General features: G+C 31.9%; 1 protein-coding gene and 1 long non-coding RNA gene across 2 annotated transcripts; both read left to right on the plus strand.

The window, feature by feature from the left end:
• Positions 1-8,274: 8,274 nt before the first annotated feature.
• Positions 8,275-14,034, plus strand: LOC112289382 (putative LRR receptor-like serine/threonine-protein kinase At1g67720). Its single transcript, XM_024534549.2, has 13 exons — positions 8,275-8,889; positions 9,626-10,199; positions 10,326-10,819; positions 10,980-11,106; positions 11,222-11,299; positions 11,447-11,515; positions 11,638-11,709; positions 11,868-12,193; positions 12,295-12,494; positions 12,623-12,749; positions 12,919-13,174; positions 13,286-13,421; positions 13,530-14,034. Exons 1-13 carry the CDS (start codon positions 8,787-8,789, stop codon positions 13,728-13,730), a joined length of 2,763 nt encoding a protein of 920 aa, XP_024390317.1. The 5' UTR covers positions 8,275-8,786; the 3' UTR covers positions 13,731-14,034.
• Positions 14,035-20,132: 6,098 nt separating this feature from the next.
• LOC112279899 (uncharacterized) lies at positions 20,133-21,353 on the plus strand. Its single transcript, XR_002969159.3, has 2 exons — positions 20,133-20,204; positions 20,467-21,353. It is a non-coding gene; the product is annotated as an uncharacterized LOC112279899 (long non-coding RNA).
• Positions 21,354-21,968: the final 615 nt, after the last annotated feature.

A 21,968-nucleotide genomic window follows, 5' to 3' on the forward strand; every position in this document is an offset into this window, starting at 1 on the left:
ACTCTCAAAGCAACTTTACTTGGCTGCAATGCACTCAGATATTGATACCATCTTTTATTCCCATAGATTATCTTGTGTCATTATTTCAGATCAGGATCCATACTTCATAAGAAGTTTTTAACAAGCCTTATTTAAGCTATTAAGCATACAACTTGCTATATCTATAGCCTTCTATTTCCAAATAGATAGACAAATAGAGTATATAAAATAGACCTTAGAAGATATATTGTGGATATTTATAATGGTTCATCATTAAGATTAGAATGAATTTTTAATGCCATTGAAATTTGCTTACAATAATAGTATTCAAGTAAGTATTAATCATTCACCATTTTTCTTTAATACCAATGAGCATTAGATTATGCCAACAACTCTCCATCGTCCCATCTACACCAACAACTTGATAATAGAGGAATTTATATAATAGCTTACAATGGCCTTATAGGAGGCATGGCATTACGTCTTTACTACACAAAATTGACAAAAGTAGTATGTAGATAACCATCAATAATACAAGACCTTCAATGAATGTGATTAAGTATTACTCACCAACGCCAACTTCCCACTTGCTACATCAATCCAAATTCATAAATTAATACCTTGGTGGCTTAGACCTTGCTACATTTTTACAATGATTTCTAATATTACCTATCGCCTTGAGCTTCTGCTACATATTTAGGTCCATCTAATCTTCTATATTTTGTAGTTGAAGGAATTTCATATCAAACCAAAGTGCTTTTCAGATCATCTCTAATCACTACCACCACCAATTATAATTGATGATCAACAAGAATATGAAGTGGAAATCATTTTGAAGCATCACAACCTTTTGCGGTGGCAATTGATATCTAAAACTTGAGTACAAAGTTCTTTAAAAACGTTATCCCATTCACAATGCAATGTGAAAATATGTACAAAATTTCATCTATTGCCAAGAAATAATTCAAAGATACCATTGGGAGTGAAATAAGGACGTTCTACATTAGTAGAAAAGGATTAATTATAAGAGAGTATAGATTAGATATTTATATTATTGATATATAAGAATAGATTATTAAAACCATAGAAGTTTTTAGAATTAGAGTTAGGTTAGTAGACCAAATAGCATTTACTATGGAACATTCTTAAAAAAAATTATGGTAGTTATTTAGATAGGGCCTATCATAGAACCTTCTAAAAAAGATTTAAGATGGTTATGTAAGTAGAATCCATGACTTAAGAACATTCTAGAAAGTCTAGAGTGATAGAACAAAGTATAAATAGGACTAGCTAAGGCCTTTTTGGAAATCTAGTTAGGTATGGCTTTGGATCCTTTCTTTTAATACAATTGGATTATGTATCTTCCTATTTAGTTTTGTTTTGTATTAATTTACGTTATTCAATTTTATCTTTTGTATTCCATTCTATTTAGTTTTGTTTAGTTTTTTTCTAGACTTGCTTTTCCTATCTTGTGATGAGATTTTATATTACTATAGATTAGAAGGATCTTCAACAACCAAATTAAACTAGAGTTGTTTCAATAAGTCTATCATTTGAATTGATGTATCTTAAAAACTTGATCTAAATAGTGTGAAATATACACTTTCCTAGCTTAGCATAGAATCCTATATCTCTTAGTATTTGTAACATACAACAAATATAAAATTCATATTTTTTTATATTCTTAAAATAGATTAATATTTTTTTTAGATAACAAATAATAAAGTCATCTTAAAACTCTCAAAAAATATCATTCATTGATTATTGAAAAGCTACCGATGTATTTGTAAGTTTAAAAGGCATAAAGTTTTATTCAAAATATTCATATCTTATTCAAAATACAACCTTCCATTCATCTCCTTCTTTGATGCATATTAGATTGTATGCCCCTCATAGATCTATTTTAATATAGATCTTAGCTTCAGTCAATTGATCAAGAAGTCTAGATATCAAAGATAATAGATATCTATTTTTTATGGTAATTTTGTTGAGTCCTTGATAATCAATATACATTTGCAATGATCTATCTTTACAAATAAAATTAGAACTCTTATTAGAAATTTTGAATGGTGTATAAAATTCTAGGCCAAATTTTCTTCAATATACTTGAATTCAACCAATTCATTTTATAATAAATTAATAATTGGTCCAAATGGCAATTGAACTTCTTCTTGAAGATCAAATTGAGTAGTCATAGGAATGATGTTCTAATAGAGTACTTACATTCTTCTTTTCAAATACATCTTAAAAATCTTAATATTGGCTTAAAATGCTACTTAAAATCTTTCCACCATTAAAAATAGGTGCACTATAAATGACATAAGTTAATCTTTATTTTGCAACATATAAGAAAGTTCTTGCATCTACAAATATAGATTTAATTGTATTAGATTCATGACTTTCTACTTGATTAACTATAATTTTAGTTATACTTTTAAAAAAATTAAGACTACAAGAAATTTAATCTATTTTTAGATTACATGTTTTTAGCCATGATGAATCTAAAATAATTGAATTAAAAAGAGATCTAATGATATTAATTATTACAAAGCTACTATGACTATTAGTTATTATTTCTATAGGAATGGTTTTATGAATAACATTTTTTGAGGACAATAGACAACCATCTATGATTTCTATGTGAACAAGTTTAGTTTTCTTTACTAAAAGTATGCTATATCTTTTAACAAATTTTTCATCTAAAAAATTCATTGAAACTCTTGAATCTAACAAGGCAGAGGCTTTGTGATGTTTAGGTTTTAAAATAATATTTATTGTAAAACAAGGAGAAGATTCTAAAAAGAGAATATGACCTTCTCTAGGTATTGTACAAGGTTTCAACCGCATGATTCCTATTGTAGCTGGACAAATTTGTTTTCCAACATACTATCTTCTTTGATGGCCATACTTTTCATTTTGTGGTTGTATTGTTTCTTTAAACAATGTTGATCAATGTTCTTAGTTTTTCCACAATATAAGTACAATCCTTCCTAACAATGACAAGTCTTTTCTTGCTCAATAAGAGATTTGAAATATAGTATATTAATTTACATATCGTCTACTTTTGAATGTATATATTGAGAAGACATTGATATTATCATTGAATTTTAATAACGTTGAGGTGCACTTGTATGACTCTCAAATTGAAATTCAAAAAGTCAATTATCATATCTCACAACAAAGTCAATTGCTTGATTCAATGTTTGAAGATTAAGTAAGTTGAGGATTGAATATTTTTATCTCATATTATAATCTATAGAAAAATTGGCTAATAAGTGCAACATTATTTTACTTGATATTAGTTCCAAATTATCAAAATTTTAAAACATATAATATTATTAATTGATTGCCTTGTCCCAAAATATAGATCTTATTGGTTGCAATACAAATTGTATCATGTTTTTTATATGTAGATAAAAACTCCACCAAAAAAGTATCCAAATTATTTAATATTAAATCTTATCATTTAATAAAAGATAAAAATCATGATAATATTAAACTTGAAAGGAGTGTACCAATAAATCTAATTTGCAATTCTGGAATTGGATAGCTTTGGAATTGAAGTTCAATCACAAATTATACTTGAGTGATAAATCATCTAAACTTGGATCTTGGGCCATCAAACTTCTCAAACAATGAAATTTTTGATTTTTTTAATATTGAAAGGATATTCTATCATAGGAGAACAGACATAATTTGGTGTAGATATTGAAGTAGCTCCAATCATATCTATATCTTTGCTCCCTGCCACTCTTATTGCTCCATGTGGCAGTAAATTAAATTGATGCATTGCAAGTATTAACTTTCTCAATTGCTCTTACATTTATACTATTATACTCTTCATTTTAAAAAGTTATGCTATGATAATACTTAAAAAAAGAAAATATCTAATATTGCTCAAGATAAATATAAGAAAAGACTTAACAATAAAAATAAAAATAAAAATAAACATATTAAAGACAATATCAATTTAGAAGATGGTAATCTGCAACTACTAATATGATTGTCTTATTAAAAGAAAGGAATAATTCATACTTAATTAAAAAAACACAAAGCTTTGATATTATAAGTGTACTCTTGTCAATTTGTCAAGGACAATTAGTCAATGAAAGCAAATAAATAAGTGAGACTCTATGTGACGACGTTCTATAGGACTCTTTCAAAGAAATATGACAAAATAAAAATAGAAATATATGTATATTAAAAAAAAATTGGAATAGCTATTGCCAAAAGACAAGAAAACTATAGACTCTTGAAACTAAATTAAAAGTAAAAAAAGTGAAAAAGACTTCATTTTTGCTTCTATATATACTTTCTATCTAAGATCTATGTGACGACGTTCTATAGGACCTCCAAAAACATGTTGATTTTGTATGACATGTATCTTAGCTTACAAGACAAGTTTTTTATATGGATACCAAATAGTTAGCTTATTTTATAAGCTATCAATACATGTGATATGTGATTAGTTTATTGATCAAGTTTTTAACCTACTAATCAACTACAAACACATGCAAAGTCAAAATAATATCTAAGAAGCTTTTAGAAAGCTTCTTTAGAAGATATTATGAAATTAATCTATTTTTACTTACTTCTATCTATTCATATTATTCATATAAGAATTACAATAGATATATGTCTGTAATAGTCTATCAGATGTAAGATAACCTAAACAATGCCATAAGCACCATTAACTGCATTAAACATAATTATTAAGCTTCCGAACTAAGTTGCAATAGAAAAAAAATACAAAAAAGACCTGCCATGAATGTTGATATTATTCTATTAGCGCTACATCACACTACTCTAGCAATATAAAATAAGCCAAAGAAGATCTTTTATAAGAAGAATCACACATCAAACCATGATTGCTTAGGCTCTTGAATTCTTAACTGCCATCAATCATTACTTGAATATTTGAAGTGCCATATTACTCTAAATTAACTTTTGTGTATTTGATTAATTTATAATCTCTCTACTGCAATTGTAAGAATAAAGAACAAAAATAATGTAGTATAATAACTTATATCTCAAATTATAAAGATCCCTAATCGACAAGAAAAAAAATAAATAAAAGAAAAAAGAAAATTTTATCCCATGAGAGATTGCTAATGCTAGCCGCTCTAATAGTGGTAAAATTCTACAATGTCCGGATAAAAACTCCTACTCAAGAACCACTATCAAACATCAACCTAATACTCAAACATATATGTCTTCATATTTGATACTATATTTTGATCATATCAAATATCATATCATTCTTATATATTTATTGTATTATTATTATATTTGTATCCTATTCTTATTTATATTAATATTATATTAGTATTGTATTTATTTCCATATTTCATATAAAATCTAATATTATATTGAATACATATCTAGATCATTTACAACCATATCTAAACTATATAATATTAAAAATTTGAAGGTTTTAAATTTTATCTAGATACTATTAAGATGCTACAAATGATGTTCCACTAATGCCTCTAAGATGCCTTTTGTATTGAAGATTTTTAATAGATTTTCTATATTAAATAGTATTTTTTTATTAATATTATTTTTCCTTTTTCTAACTTCTTTATATTAATCTTCTCCCAAAAATTATATTGTTGGTACTCTAAATGCCTTCTTTTATTCTAAAACAATTCATCAATCTATTTGATAACTTACAACCTATTAGTCCTTAAATGCTCTCATGACATGATTTTTAATTGTAATGCCCATTTTTGTTGATTCTCTAGTATAAATTGCATCATGATTAGAGTTGTAAAGGTTTCAAGGATGGCCATACTTAGTACCAATTTGGATATTGTTTGAGATGCATTCTGCTTATTGAGATTTATGTTGGATCAATTTTCATCTTCGTTTAAAGGAAATGATTGCTTTAGTTAGTCATTGTTGCATACATATTTGCATGAATTTTAAAAATCACTTCTTTCTATAATCTTAGTTTTCAAGGTCCCTACTACATATTCTATATCATCTATTAGGTATATCAAAAGTGCTAACTATTGAGAATCTCTTTTGAAGAGATTTATTACTTTGGTCTCTAGGTGTAGAAAAGGTGGTATATAGTGATTAAGTAACAAGGTATTTTTAGGTCTTCTAGTAAAAAGAAATAATGGTGTAATATGATGGATGTGTGGATTGTGTTAGCCTTGCATATTTCTTCTATTGTCAATTACTTTATCTATTATAGTCACTTCTCTATTCTATGCATAAGTTATATTACCATCTGTAATTATATGATTGTGTATCCGAGGTTTATCTTGTTGCAATGATGGTAGGAGTCTTGGTTCTTTACAACTTCTCTAGATGTTCCTTGCAATTACAAATTTATTGACTTCTATAAATTTGCTCAAGTTTGGTGATGCAGTCCATCCATAGTTTTTTTTCTTTGTAATCCACCCTAATATGCTTAAATCTTTTTGTTGCAAGTCATTGGTATTGACTTAATCTTTGTAATTTTTTTGCCAAATTTATTGTCCATCTCTCATTTGTTGCTTGCATTTCAGAACATATAGAAGAATTTGTTATCTTGTCATATGTGTTTAAGTGCTGATTTGTAAAAAATATTGGACAAGTTTCTTCCTCAACTTCTTATTTTTTTTATGATTCAAAAATAATATTGTCCTTTAAAGGCATCTATACTTGCAAGGGAGCTAAATTACTTGCTCAAGCCTCCATTTCTATCCTTTGATTTCTTAATAAGGTCAAACACTCTCGAATAAGATAGGATATAACAAGAAAATATGTACATTATACAAGTGGATTATTATAGTATATTTAAATATTATAAATAATTCTAATAATATAATTTTTAACTACAATAATAAGATTGTAAGCTATTCCTATCATAAGTGCCATACAAATTTTTGATCTATATTATTTCTATTCTAATAGTCGTGACTTAGCATTATCCTAAGAACTATTCAAAAATTCATTTAAAACAACTTTGAGGGTAATCTAAATTAGCATCTTAATAGCAAGTGATTTGTCTAAGTTGAACTATGGAATCCAGAGGTATAGGATATAAGTGCCTTCTTTTGACAAATGAGGCATCTTCATAAGGTGTTTTTTGCATGGTGGTCTCATCTTTACAAATAACTTTAAAAAAAAGCCATGCTTAAGAGCTCTTCTTAGATATAATTCTTTATTTAACTCAATTTTGAATGAACTTAACTACCCTTGCATAATCTTTTGGATTTGTCTCCCCCTTACAAAGTATACAATTGTTACACACCTCGAGAGGTGCTCCATCTTGAGCTTCACTTTGGCCTCATTAACTTGAATTTTGATTGTTTTTTTGTTCAAGAAGAACCTCATAAAATTGTAATACATATTAGTTGTGAGTTTCTCACCTTGAATAAATTTAATAGGGTGGATTTTTGCATATTTTCTTAAGTTAGTCATTACAACTACAAACTCAAGTTCCACCTAGTTGTTGAAGCAAGCCTTTATCGCTTGGTATCCTACTTCTAAGCTTGTTAGGGCAATATATGTGTGGGCCACCTATGCCTTAATAATGGTGGCATATAACTCTATCTTTCTCTTTAATTAGCGTAGTAGCTATAATGTCATCCACTTCCTTGTCCTCTTTGTAGATTGCTCAGTCTCATCCAATGACAGGCCTTCATTGCTCATACCTTGCTTCCAAATTGCTTGAATAAATTGGACTCCAACTCTTAGTTTCCTACTACAAGCCCTAATTACCTAAAACCCTAATATTAGCTTGTTCTACCACTCCGCCACCTCAGTTGCTCATTTGAATGTTAACCGAGTGTAAAAAGTAACAATTTACTCCCACTGTGGTGATAGAATGTGAAGGAGTGATCGCCGTAGGACACCATGTGTGATTGCACATGCTAACATCCACACTCCGCATGAGGGCAAGACGGAACCCTGGAGCCTCATCGTGTCCCAAGACCAAAGGTTTTAAGGACTCTATTGCAAATGTTTTGGTCCCAGATTCTACTTTTTATTATTGCTGGGGTAGTGGTGGTGATGATGGTAATGACGCTCATAAGTTTGAACTTACTCTACGACAATCTGAAGGTCAACCCCTGGTCTACAGACTTGTCCACAACCTAACCTTAGTCAGACTGTGAGATCCGTTCTCGGTATCTCCCTAGTCAGTACTGTGAGCCCTTGCAGCGAATCTAGCGTATGGTGGACCATTTTAAAATCATTCATTCAGGTTGCACGAATAGGGCCGAGATGGCGTGTGTGCCAATCTTGGATTGAGAGGAACAGGATTTCCCACCGACCGGCGGTCGACTACCAATTGTGCTGTAAAAGTCGTCTCTCACTCGTCTGCGATATCATCGCCGGAGGTTTGTGATCAAAGAACTTGTGAGCCAGCTCACCAGTAATTGGTGCAGCTGTCGTTTGTTCTTTCTCTCCGAATCTTCTCGTTTGCAGAAAATTTAGTTCTTATGCGAGGTAGGTCACGATTTTCGGAGGAGGATCGCAGATACGTCTGTTTTGTGATTACAGTGTTCTCAGCTAGTTTGGTTTGTTTTCTGGATAGTGGTGGAACGTGGTCGCTTTGAATCGGTAATATGATACCGACTTGGTTTGAAGAGCGGTAGCCTAGAATCTAGTGGCTTGCTGCTAAAGCAAATGTCCGTGAATCGCGAAATTCGAGGGTGACGATCGAGTGACACGGTCGTGTCGTTCCGATTCTGCGTGTCGCGGGACTAGGATCAATCGCATGGGAAGGTGCAAGAAGAAGCCCAAGGACATAGAATACGACGTGATGGAACGGGCATGACAGGAGCTGGTCGAGCGTTTTGGGGGCCGCAATGAGGAGTTTTCCATTTCAGCGGTTCATATTACAGGGGTTTTTTTGGTTTTTCTTACTCATCTTGCAGTACGTGCATCTCTCGGAAGCGCAGGATACACTTGGTTAGTTGATTTCTACCCTGGAGTGGATACATTCAACTTGCGGACATAGGTTGTGAATGTCTGAATCGCACTAGTCGATCAGGTTAAGGGTGTCGTCGAATAGGTAGTGAAATCTGGAATTCATCGGCGATACCGACGTGTTGGTTGAGGATATGTCAGGTGTGAATTGGTGCACATCCATTTACTGTGACGTCGAACTATTTGTCCGAACATTTCTTCTTTTTGATAAGGTTGGCGAGGTTAACACAAGATCGGTGCTGATTGACACCGCATGTAAATGGTCGAAGGATCAATGAGATGTATGCAGAAGTCTTGAGAGTTCCATCTAGCTTCTGCAGTTCTCCTTCATTTGAAAGACTAGGAAGTGTTTCAGCCGCCTAATTTATGCCATGGCGAGGCTGCTTGCAGTAGCCAAATCAAATTCATTCTCACAAGTAGCATTCGACTGCAAACGAAAAAAAGCCTACATGCTACAACCTTTCTGTTACAGATGTGTTTGAAGATTTCGCTGGTAGAGCGCATCCCGTTGAATACGGGTTCCTCGTTTTAAGTTGATCGAAATTTGTTTGATTCTGATTAGAAGTTAGAACGACTGGCAACGGATTTTGGGTTTTGATGGCCTAGGGTTGGGCATGTCTTGAGGAAACCGATTGACAATTTTTTACTGCACTGGCCTTAACCTGCTCTAGAAGTTCAATTTTACCAACAATTAAATGTTCCACTTGGGCTTTTGCAGTAACCAAGCACTTGACTTTGAGCATAGACTGCGGCGCTACTGCAGAGTATAAAGATGCCAATAATATCACCTGGGTGCCCGATGATTCCTTCATCAGAACAGGAGTAAAAGTGCCTAATGCTACTTCGCAGGTTGACAACTCTTATCGCAGGTACCAAAGCTCGCGATACTTTCCGGAGAAAGCTGTCAACAAGTTTTGCTATGATTTACCTGCAACTAACGGCACTACCTACCTAGTCCGAACTACTTTTGTACACGTTAACCTCACTAAAGACACACAAAGTGATACTTCCACAAGTTTCCAGCTCCACATTGACTCGACCAATGTTGCTATCATCAATGCCCAATCGAAGAAACTGTTCAACAATTCCTCCAATTGGACACATGTTGAGGAGGTTATCATGTCAGCCGTTGCGAAAAACATCTATGTCTGTCTTGCACGTGAAATCGGTGTTCCATTCATCAATTCCATCGAGCTGCGGGCGCTGGATCCACAGATGTACCAGAAGGTACACCAAGGTTACATGCTGATCACCAATTATCGTTACGACATGGGAGGCGATCAGGATGTAAGGTAAGTTCAGCAATTATTCTAACCAATCACACAAAAATAGATTAGACTGGTTTAACAGGAGAGTCTTACCACAAAGGTCGTGATTAGCACTAATCGGGATGAAATCATCTTTTTACCTATGTGCAGCTACCCGATTGACGTTTATGATCGCCTTTGGCTTAAGAATCCAATTTCGAATGTTCCAGGATACAGAAATCTTTCTGTTACTACGTCAAATGTGACTACGGGAGATTCTACACTCTCCCCAGACAACGCTCCTGAAAGAGTATTGAACACGGCTATTGACTGGCCGAAGGGCACCAACGTCTCAATTCCCTTCAATGTGAGCGAAGATGGAAACTACGTGGTCCTTCTGTGGTTTGCTGAATTAATCCCGGATGACGGACGGCGGATATTTGAGGTCGGTGTTGACGGGATCTGGTCAGCTCCAATCTCACAATTAGGCGTCGCAGAATTCAGTCTGCGAGCATACGAGTGGGGTTACGACAGCCTCAATTTATCCAGGACATCCCAGATTTCTTTCAATGCCACTGAAGACTCAAACCAGGGGCCCATACTCAACGCAATGGAGGTTTACAAAGTATCTGAACCTATTCAACCGAGAACAGACGACCGAGATGGTAACATGAACTCCTGGCTAGAATTAGCATCGCTGCTACCATCACACCAAAATCCTGGACATTACAATTAAAAGGCTTCTCTAATGTTGGCAGCTTTCCTTGTTAAATTCTGACCTTACTACAGCAGTTTCTAAGAGGTGGTCTGTTTTGCTTAATGCAGTTGCTGCCATTGACGCCATCAAGGAACACTGGGCGAGCTTGAGCAGATGGGCTGCGGATCCTTGTTTATACCTTCCATATAAATGGGTCTCTTGTTCACTGGTCCCTATTCCAAGAATCACAAGCCTGTGCGTGTGCTACCTCACATTCAATGATAACCATGAAATTTTGTTGTTTAGTCCTTTAGCAGTTCCTGGTATTCTCAGCCATGGCTCATCAACGTTCTGACGTATCGTTGAACAGAGACTTTGTGGGATTTAACTTGACTGGATCGATACCTGGTGCTGCTGCCCTCAGTAATCTTTCTGAACTGATATTTTTGTAAGTGAAGCTAATCTATAAGTGACTTACGCAATTTCGAGGATTTTTATTAACGCACTGGTGGTCTACTTGTGCATTGCCGTTGAGAAAAGGAGCTCTGATCCTTGTAGTTAACCTTTGTTGTGTGGTAATTGCCGTCTCTGCCAGGTCGTTCGAGAATAATTCACTGTCTGGGCCTGTGCCGGATTTAAGTTTTCTGACGAAGCTGGAGCAATTGTAAGCAGTCTTGTTATTCCCCATTTTTTACAGAATTGGATACCATCTGATCCTAGGTTATCTAGGTCTGGATCAAAGGTATGTAATCTTCATTGAACTAACCCTCACTATCCGGTTGCTAGGCATTTGCAGAACAATAATCTCACGGGGCAATTCCCTGCATGGGTTGTGAATTTGGCATCCCTTCAAGTGCTGTGAGTTACTCGTTCTCATTTTATTTATCAATATCCACATCGATTTCAGAACTGCATGTCTTGTTCTCAAGGTGTGTTTCGAATTGTTGTTCTAGATGAAGCTGTGACTGCTCAGAATGCACTCAATTCTTCTTACTACGTGATCGCTGTGGTGCCAGGCGTGTAGAAGGCAACAACTTCACTGGATATGTACCGCAGAGCTTATTCAACAAGACGCGCTTTACGTTCACGTACACTTCCACAGGTCTTTGTACAGGGCCCTCTCCCACAAACTGCACAGCACTACGTGATGCTGAAACACCCTCAGAGTCCAGTAAAACACCCTCAGGCACTAGTAGCCTTTTAGGCATTCTATTCGGTTGTATGGCTGCTGGATTCGGAGCTTCCATCATCTTTGGTTTGGTTTGTGTATTTGTTCTCAAGCCGCGGAGAGCATCCTCTTCATATTCAACAAGACATCTTTTGAAGGAAGACCCTGAAGCAGGTGCGAAGCTGAATTCTCTGCAAGGCGCAGTTTGTGTTGTTTCTCATTGCATGCCAAAGCCATGGATGGGGGCGTAACGTGTTGGTTCAACTGCTTGGCAGGTTCCGATTGCGGCGCTAAAGGTCCACTGATAGGGTACTCGTTCATGGATGTTGTAAACGCAACTAATAATTTTAAAGAACAAATTGGCGAGGGAAGTTACGGGCCTACCTACAAAGGTAGATTGTCCGATGGCAAAGAAGTTTTAGTCAAACGATGCCGTCCATCCCGTAAATTGTCAACTTTACAATTTCTCGCCGAGGTATCCGTTTTTACCAAGCAATCTATTTTGGAGTGTCCCGACACTGTGGATGGACTCAAGCACTCTATTCTTGCATGCGAACATGTATCTCCTGAGCTTGAACTGTCTTCCTCCTCTGCGTGTTTCAGGTGGAGCACCTCTCAAAAATTCGTCATAGAAATCTCGTTTCGTTGCTTGGTTATTGCAAAGAAAGCCAGGAGCAGATTTTAGTGTATGAATACCTGTCAAATGGTGATCTCCGAACGTATCTCCATGGTGAGTATGAATCAACCGAAAGGCTCCGAGGACGGACTGCATATCTAGATAGAGAAGTTCATGAACTTTACTGCATTGGACTGCATGATTAGCTTCCACAGCTTCCACAACTCAAAACCATGGCACAGTATTACTCATCAGGACGGATGTCTTTGTTGTTTGGTTGCAGGGGGTGAAAAGCCCCTATCATCTAGCGCACGCTTAGCAATTGCTCTCGATGTTGCTCTAGGGCTTCAATACCTGCACGTAGGTCGCAATCCAGGTATTATACACCGAAATGTGAAGCCAGCCAACATTCTACTCTCAAAGAAAATGGTAGCGAAGGTAGCAGACTTTGGCTTTGTTGAGTTCACGGGTGAAAAAGATTCAAAACTTCGAGGCTACAGCGTTGATTTGACGGGCATTACTGGATATCTCGACCCTGAGTAAGTAAACAATAGCACGAGTTTGACTGGGTAATAGTAAATTTGGGTGTCTTATGTTTAGCAGGTTCATTTGCACAAAGAATGACCTGGGTGTAATATTTCTTGACACAGGTTTGTGACGGGGAACTGTCATTTGACAGACAAGAGCGATGTCTACGGCTTCGGTGTGACATTGTTGGAGTTGATAACTGGAAAGGAAGTAATCGACAAGACAGTGACTAACAGGGATCCTCTCTTGATCGAATGGGTAAGTTTAACATTATCTGTGAAAACATTTAGCGAACACATCATCATGCAATCAGAGCATTATGTCACACACTTCTTACACTAACTGATTCATCATTTTTTTGTCCAGATGAGACCTCTGTTAGCAGCCGGGAAGATAAAAGACGTGGTGGATCCATCTCTTGACGATGACTACGATGAAGAATGCATGTGCAAAGTTGCGAAACTTGGAATGATGTGTGTGGAGCCGAGGGCTCTAGACAGACCCACCATGGCAGACGTGGTGGCAGACCTCCGAGAAGCAATGGGAGAAATGGAAGAAAGCGCTTAAACAACAACGTGTGCTACTGCATCGACACTGCAACCATCGAGGCTACCTAGGAAGCTTCGATCGAGAGTTGCAATTCAACGAGGAACCAATTCCATCACCACATGCGTGATGATCTTCGAAGAGGAGTGAAAACATTCGTTGGAAGCGCGAAATCCTGTGTGTGATCAGGTCACGAAGCAAGTCCCATGATTGCATTTCATGGCTAGCATATCTGTATTTAGGAGACAGAGAGAGTTCGTCATGGAGCTGCCATTGTTCAAGTTTGGAAAACATAATCAATACGCGCAAGCTTTCGTTATGCAAATTCCCTGCTTGCAAAACCCAAAATGTGCTTAAATCCTTTGCCATTCTGCTATTCTCGATCAGAAACGGAGCCTAGTCCATTCTTCATTCTACTGTTCTACTGAAGAGTATGAATCAATCAACAGCTCATTTCTATGAATGGTTCTTGCACACAAAAGCTGCAAGTCAAAAGCAGAAGAAATCCTTCTCATGGTGTATGTGAATGACACAGCAAGTGAAATTGTTGTTTGTGGATAATTAATAACTAATAATAAAAGATTAGTGTACTACGTTGTGACCTTGTTGTGCAACGGCTTTGTATAGAATATGTATTCATATTTATTAAATGTTAAAAATATTTTGTAATATGATTTTTACATGGTATCAAAACAAGATTGAAGTGCATGTAATAGAATTAAATCAATTAGTGTATGTAACAATTCATTAGAAGAAAAAAAAAAAAAAAAAAAAAAAAAAACTTTTTTTAAAAATCTCTCAATTAAGGAATATCAGAAATTCCTTGTGTACCTAAAATATTAAGTTCTGCATATGTACTATTGAATCTTACACTAGAATCAATAATCATAAATTGTAAGAAAACTAATGTTTTAAACCAAATAAACATTTCACATAAACTTAAATAAAGTAAATAGCCATGACTCAAATAATTGACACTAATCATAATTCAGATTTTAGTAAAAACGTTTTTATAATTTGTGAAAGGAAATATTGAGTTTAGTTTTTAGATAAAAGAAATTATATGTTACAATTAGTGGAATCCATTTAAAATTATTATTAGTCAAAAAATGCTCTACTGTAGGTTTTTAAGCTATGCTCACTTTGATGAGAAGTTTACTTCCATGACACAGGTCTTTTGTAAGTTTTCTAAAATGACAAAATCATTAATTTAATCTAATGAGAATTATTAATGAGAAGAATAAACTACAATAATATAAATGCTTTAGCACTGTATATCCACAAATCATTTCATAAACATCAAAAGCATAATCATAAAAACCACAAATGAGAGTTCCAATAAATCTTTAGTAAAGAAGAAGTCTTTTAAGAAAAAACCTCCAAATCTAGTTCTGGTTTTTTTTTATAAATATATATATATATATATATATATATATATATATCTATATTAGAAAAACGCAAAATACCTTATCAAAGATTGTGGAACTATAGTCTCTAAAAATAGAAATCATAAAAAAATGCTTAGTACTGAAACAAAAAAAAACCTTATATATAATAGCCTTTAATGTTCATGACAATTCCAATTATATATGGTATGTAGATTCTAGAGCTATCCATGTGTGTATTATAAACAAGACATTTTTCAAGAATACACACCAAATAAACAAAAAAAAGTAACCTATTTAAGTGATGATTTCTATAAAACTAAAAGAAGTAGAAATTTTGAAATCCAACTATTAATTTTTTTAATAAAATTCACACCTAATATTTTACACATATTAAAATATGCTTAAGATCTATTCTCAATAAAATAATTAGATAAGGCAGGAATTGAAATTATAAATATTTATTATTTTATTATCATACCATGATAAAATTAATAATTTCTTACTCCAAGAAGAATGAATTTTTTCTTTGCAACTTCAACTACATCTTTTTTCTTTATATTTTTAAAATAAAATTAAAATAAAAAAATAAAAAACATAAAAACATCATGATTTTTTAATCTATTTAAACTTTAATAGCAATGCAACAAGAATTAGAAGAATACAATGAAGATGCAAAGTAAGAAACTATCCCAATTGAATTCATAATTTCAAAAAAAAATGTATGTATGTATGTATGTATGTATCTATATATATACATACATGCACACACATACACATATATATATATATATATATATATATATTACTGTATTTTATTACCATTATTATAGAAAATAGTTATTTTAAATAGATCTTTAATTTTAATTTAAATCATATGGCACCATTAACAAGTATAAAACAAGGTTAGTGGTAAGAGAGTTTTTTCAAATTCTTAGAATTGATTATTGTAATACCTTTTATGCAATGGTAGGATTAGACTCTATCAAAGTATTTTTGGCTCAAGCCACTCACTATAGTTTAGAAATACAACGATTTAATATTTAGATAGTTTTTTTAGATTTTTTTTTGAACAATATTTGTTTTAGTAAAAAATAATATTTTTAATCTAATTTATAATTGATGTAGAAGTTTAATAAATTATTTATGGATCTAAGCAATCTAACAAAACTTAATACCAATGTCTTGATAAGTATCAACTTTATTATACATCTTTAGATGTTGATAAAAATATTTGTATGTAATTAATTATTCTAAAATCCTTATCATTTATATTAAAGATAGCGTTTATTTATATAATTTGTAAAATATTTATCATAAAAAAACTTAAGATGTCACATAAAAGAATTTTTTACTACATGCTAATAAATATTATTCTAAAAAATAAAATTAAAATTAAAATTATATCACATTAATCAAAATAATTTTAAAAAATATATAATATAAATCTTATATGCTTTCTTTTAATTTTCTAAACACATCCATAAAATTAGAAATAATATCAATCTTTTTATTTCTATTAATATTAAAAGTTTTCTTTATTTATAAGCCATTATAAGTCACATGCATATAAATTTAATTATACTATAATTAATTTAAGTACTCATTTAAGAAAATAACCAAAGTTAAAAAGACTACTTTTTAAATTTAGATTTATACAACATAATCCTAAAATTATATATTCTTACAACCAAAGTGAGGTAGCTTTAATAACAAATCTTAAATATTCTTTAAAAATATAAACTTGTAAATATTCAATACTATGTTAGAGGAGAATAAATTTTTATTAATTTATATTATAGAAATAATTACTAATGTCTTTTTAATAAAACTTACTAAAGAAAAAAAAAATCCATTGTAAGTAAAAATTAGAAATAACATTAATAGAAGATAATTTATTAGTAAATAACTTACAAAATTATATTTTTGAGTTTTTCTAAGTTCAATTATTTTTGTGTTTTAGTTTTGTAACAATTTTGGACTTCTTTGTCTTGATTGTCTAAAAATATAACAAAACATACATATAAACTAAATATATAATAGTTGTATCTAATCTTATTTAATCAAATTAAATATATTATAAGTTAATACAACTTTTTGCATTTCTAATCTGCATATTTATTTTCATTCTATTTATTAATAATACCTATTTATTTCCAACCTAATATCAATTGTATTAGGAGCAAAAATACTTATTTTGAATACACTACTTTGAAAAAATCTTATAAAAGAATATATACAACCTTCAAATATTGTTTTCAAAAAAACAACTTTCAATAGAACAAAGCCTTCTTTTGATAGATTCACATAATAAATAATGATTTAAAAATTATTAAACATTTATGTAATACTAAAACAACCATAGCACTTCATGTCCATAAAAAAAATGATGAACGTAATAATAAAGATCCAACTTGTATTTAAAAAAATTAACATTGCATCCAAAACTTCTACTAAGCTATTTATTAGATTTATGTTATTACAACTCTATAATTAAAATAGAAGTATTTCAAGAGATCAAAAATAATAGAAATACTTATTATTATTATTAGTATTAATTACAAAATAAAAATTTAGAGAGACTATGTTACTTAGACACCTCTACTATTATTAAACACTAATGTAAAATTAGTCATGCAATTCATAACCATTTTTGTGCATATTTATCAAATACTATTAAATATGGTAATAAATAAGTATAGACATGTTGCTATAATTCATTTATTTGAGCCTATTGGATTGATTTATTTCATTCTAGAATTAATTAGTAATAAATTAATCTATATCTTAATTACCAAGATTTTAACTTTGGTACCAAAAATAAAATAAATCGACTTTTATATCTAAGTATGCCAATTTAGATTTTTATCACAACTCATAAAAAGTCATTTTCATTCTCTAAAATATTAAAAAAAAAAAAAAATGAAATACTAAAAAAATATCTAAAAAAAAAATTAAAAGAAATAAAAAAATTATAATTTAGCAATTATTACATCACAATTAAGCAAGAAAAATTCAAAAATTATAATACCACATTGAATCAACATCTAAGTAACTAAAAGAATTTCACCTACAATTTATCTTTAAAAAATTGCAATTGTACAATAGTATTGCAATAATAAAACATCCACACAACAACAACTTAGTAATAAAATACTACTACACAACAATACCACAATTATATAATAGTAATACACAACATTGTTGTTGTGATGGATTTTTATATTACTTAAATAAATAGAGGTTAGTGTAAGTATGTAAAAACATGTTATGTAGATAATATCTTCTTTAAGAAGCTTTGAAGCATTTTTTTTAGACATGGATTAAATATTTAGATTTATTATAAATATATCACATATCTATTTAAAAAAATTCTATAAGTTTTCTATTTTTAAGAAGTTGCATTAGAAGCAATCTACAACATAATGCTTAGACAATAAGCTTTGCAATCCCTAGAAAGCTTCTACAAAACCTTCTTGATGGTTAGTACATATGGATGCAAGAGTAAAACCATGCTCAATCTAATAAACAATTTTCTTATATTCTAATCTTGATTTAAGACTCTCTAGGTTTTTTGATAATTGGCAATTATCATTATTATTTTAATATTTATTTTTTTCTTTCAATAACATAAGAGTATATTATCTTTTAATAATTCTATCTTAATTTATGTCTTTGACATTTGCATTTACACAAGAAAAACCACCAAAAAAATACTAGCCTTAGGTGGATCTTATATAGCCTGAATAAACCCTAAATTAGTAGGAAAATAGAAAATTACAAAATTCATCACATAAATAGCATACCAAGACTATTCATACACTAATAAAAGAAATAAAATATTAATATATTAAGTAGGTACCAAAATGCATTTATGAGATTAACATACCAAGACTACTCATATATTAATAAAAGTAACAAAAGATTAATATATTAAGTAGGTACCAGAATGTATATACAAGATTAGCATTCCAAGTAGATGTATTTACGTTTATTTGATATTGAAAATATTTTGTAATGTGATTTTTACATGTACATATGGAATTTAGCATTACAAAAGAAAAATAAAATAAAATAAAATAAAATCTCTAATATGCATAAAAATATTAGGATTTAAAGATAGAATCATTGGGTAACTGTAATTTCTTGCTTGTTTGTAACAAAGATTTAACATCTTATGAAGACAATTGATTTAAATTCGTTTTTACTGTGAAGAGTGTATGATAATCATAATAAAAATTTACATTTTAGTCACAATTATGTACTTGTAATTTAAGTTAGTATTTTAGAAAGGATTTATTATCGTCTTTTCTATTTACATAAATATTATGATTGTAACTATTTGTTTATATAATTTATAATAAAATATAAAAAAACTAAATAAAAAAAACGAAAATATAAATGTTTTATAACTAATAAGTCAATTTTTTTAAAATCATATTTTAATATATATATATATATATATATATATTAAATAAATCCAAGCTTTTAATAAATTTACTCATCTATCCTAACCATCATGAATGGAAAAATAAATAAATAAATAAAATGACCTTTAAATTTATTTCTCTACAACTAGATCTAAAACCAATGAAAACCAACCCCATTCATCATGATTAACATATTCTTCATCATAGGTAGGTCAATTTAGAAAAAAAACTGGGTCTATTTAACATTCCCCTAAATAAGAGGCCCAAGGTATATAAATTTATTACATTGTCACCTTATGTCAATCAAGATCATTAATGATTTTATTTTTACTCAAAATTTTGCATGAATGGATGTCCCCACAACAAGTACATTAATCTACAAAATATTCTTGCAATATAAGTGTGGGATTGTCATGCCCAAGTGAGAGTTCACAACTGAGAATTGGTAATAGAATTAGTTTAAAGAAGACCAACCCATGAAATCATGCATACTCCCTCCTCACATTTCCGTGAGAATGACGGTAATAGGGTCTACTTCTGCTTATTGAAACCCTAGAAATCTGTGGATAGGTCCTTCGGCCATCGCATCGTGTTCCCAGTCAAATTTCAAGGGTGAAGCTTCATTGCTGCCTCGATTTCAGCTAATTAATCTCTTCGTTTCTTGCCTCTTCTCCCTTCATGTGAGCCGCTACTGGTCTTCTTCATATTGCTTTGTGTAGGTTTTTTTTTTTATATTTCTCGGAGTTTGCTTGCTTGTTATGGAATCAATTTAAGCGTATAGGATTCGTCGTTAGACTCTTTGAACATGAAATAGGTGCGGAAATCGCAGTGGTTAGGAGTTGTGAAACTGATATAAATTCTTGAAGAGCTTTTTTCAGTTGCAAGTTATGCTCGTTTGTCAAGAACCTCACACTGCTGGCGAGTGGATTCTGGCTTTTGCAGAGGGTTTAGAGTGGCGTCGATAGGGAGGAAGTGGGAAAAAGGTTTGAATGGCCGGAGTCGCAGCACCCTCCCCCACGCGGACGAGGGAGCTTTTCAGGACTCTGTTGAGAGAGGGTCGTAAGTTCTCCAATTATAATGTGCGAGAGTATGTGAAGAGGAGGACTATCGAGGGGTTTAAGGAAAACAAGAATGTCTCTGATCCATCTGCGCTTGCTGCAGCTTACGATTACGGAGTGAAGCAACTTGAGATTATCAAGAGACAGGTCATTGTGTACAATCTTTATGCCCCGGCAGTCAAGAATATTATGGATTTGAAAATCTCAAAGCCGACTACTTCCTGAATTTTCTTTTTCCATGCGGCTTCATGTCAGTTGGTAGAAATTTTTTTGGTGGATTTGCAATTTTTTCGAGCACCGAAGGCAATTTCTGATGGCTTTGCTGATTTTTGAAGAGTTGATGTGGAAGTACTAAGACTGAATATAGAGTACGGAGGTCTTCATACAGTATCTGATTTTCTGTGCAGTGAGAATTATGATGTTATGATTACATGATCAATTATACCAACTCTTTGAAGCACTAGAATTCTTGCCTCTGCTGGTTAGATTTGTGTCCGTGATGGACGAGCTCGGTGTTTGTGTTCAAGCTATTTGCCCTCCCGCAATTAGGTTTGGTTTCTTCTAGCTTTGTTTCAATGTCATATAGACGATGTTGTAAGGGCTGGATACGCTGCTGAGATCAAGCATGTACCTAGTTGGGCAGTTTTCTGCTGGAAATTGAGGAGCGGTTAGGGTTTCTTATTTTTATTTTATTTTGTTGTAATCCTTTTTCTTCTTCTTTCCCGTATTGACTTAAATCACGCTCAAACGTTTTTAGTTTGCGTGTTTGCAGATCTTTTATCGAATTGGTTATGAATGCATTTTTTATTGTATGATGGAAGAACAAATTTTTCTGCTTTGACAGCTTTCTTGTAGTAATCCTTTTCTGCTGTGAAGAGCTGACTCGGCCTCTACATGCTGTTAGTACTTCTGTCCGTGGAGCCAGCACTTGCTACTCGTAGTGATTAATTTGTGATTTCTTTAAACTTCCCCTTTAGTTGAATCGAGGGACTATACGAATCAGATGATGTGTTTTTTTGTGCTGTGCTGACCCCAAGAGTATTTACTTTTGGCTAAGCCGCGGGGTGTTGGACGTAAGAGAAATTTAAGACATGATGCGAGATGGGGGTGTAAGATGAAGAGAATAATTTGGAGAAACATAAATTAATATATAGATGTGTTCAATTAAAACTATAATAAATTGCAATGGTTTTGATTGCTTGTCAGAGAAGTATATTAAAGAAAAAGGATAAAATAAGTGAATTTTGGCAAAGGCAAATACAACAAAGGTTGGTTTAAAGATACAATCGATTTTTGAATACATAATCAAAATACTTTTTCCAAAAATTACATTGTAAATTCAATAAACTTCAATAGAATAATAGTAGTATCAATTATAATTAAAAA

The sequence above is a fragment of the Physcomitrium patens genome, chromosome 1, assembly GCF_059467195.1.
Source record: "Physcomitrium patens ecotype Gransden chromosome 1, ASM5946719v1, whole genome shotgun sequence".
NCBI classification, from domain to species: Eukaryota; Viridiplantae; Streptophyta; class Bryopsida; order Funariales; family Funariaceae; genus Physcomitrium; species Physcomitrium patens.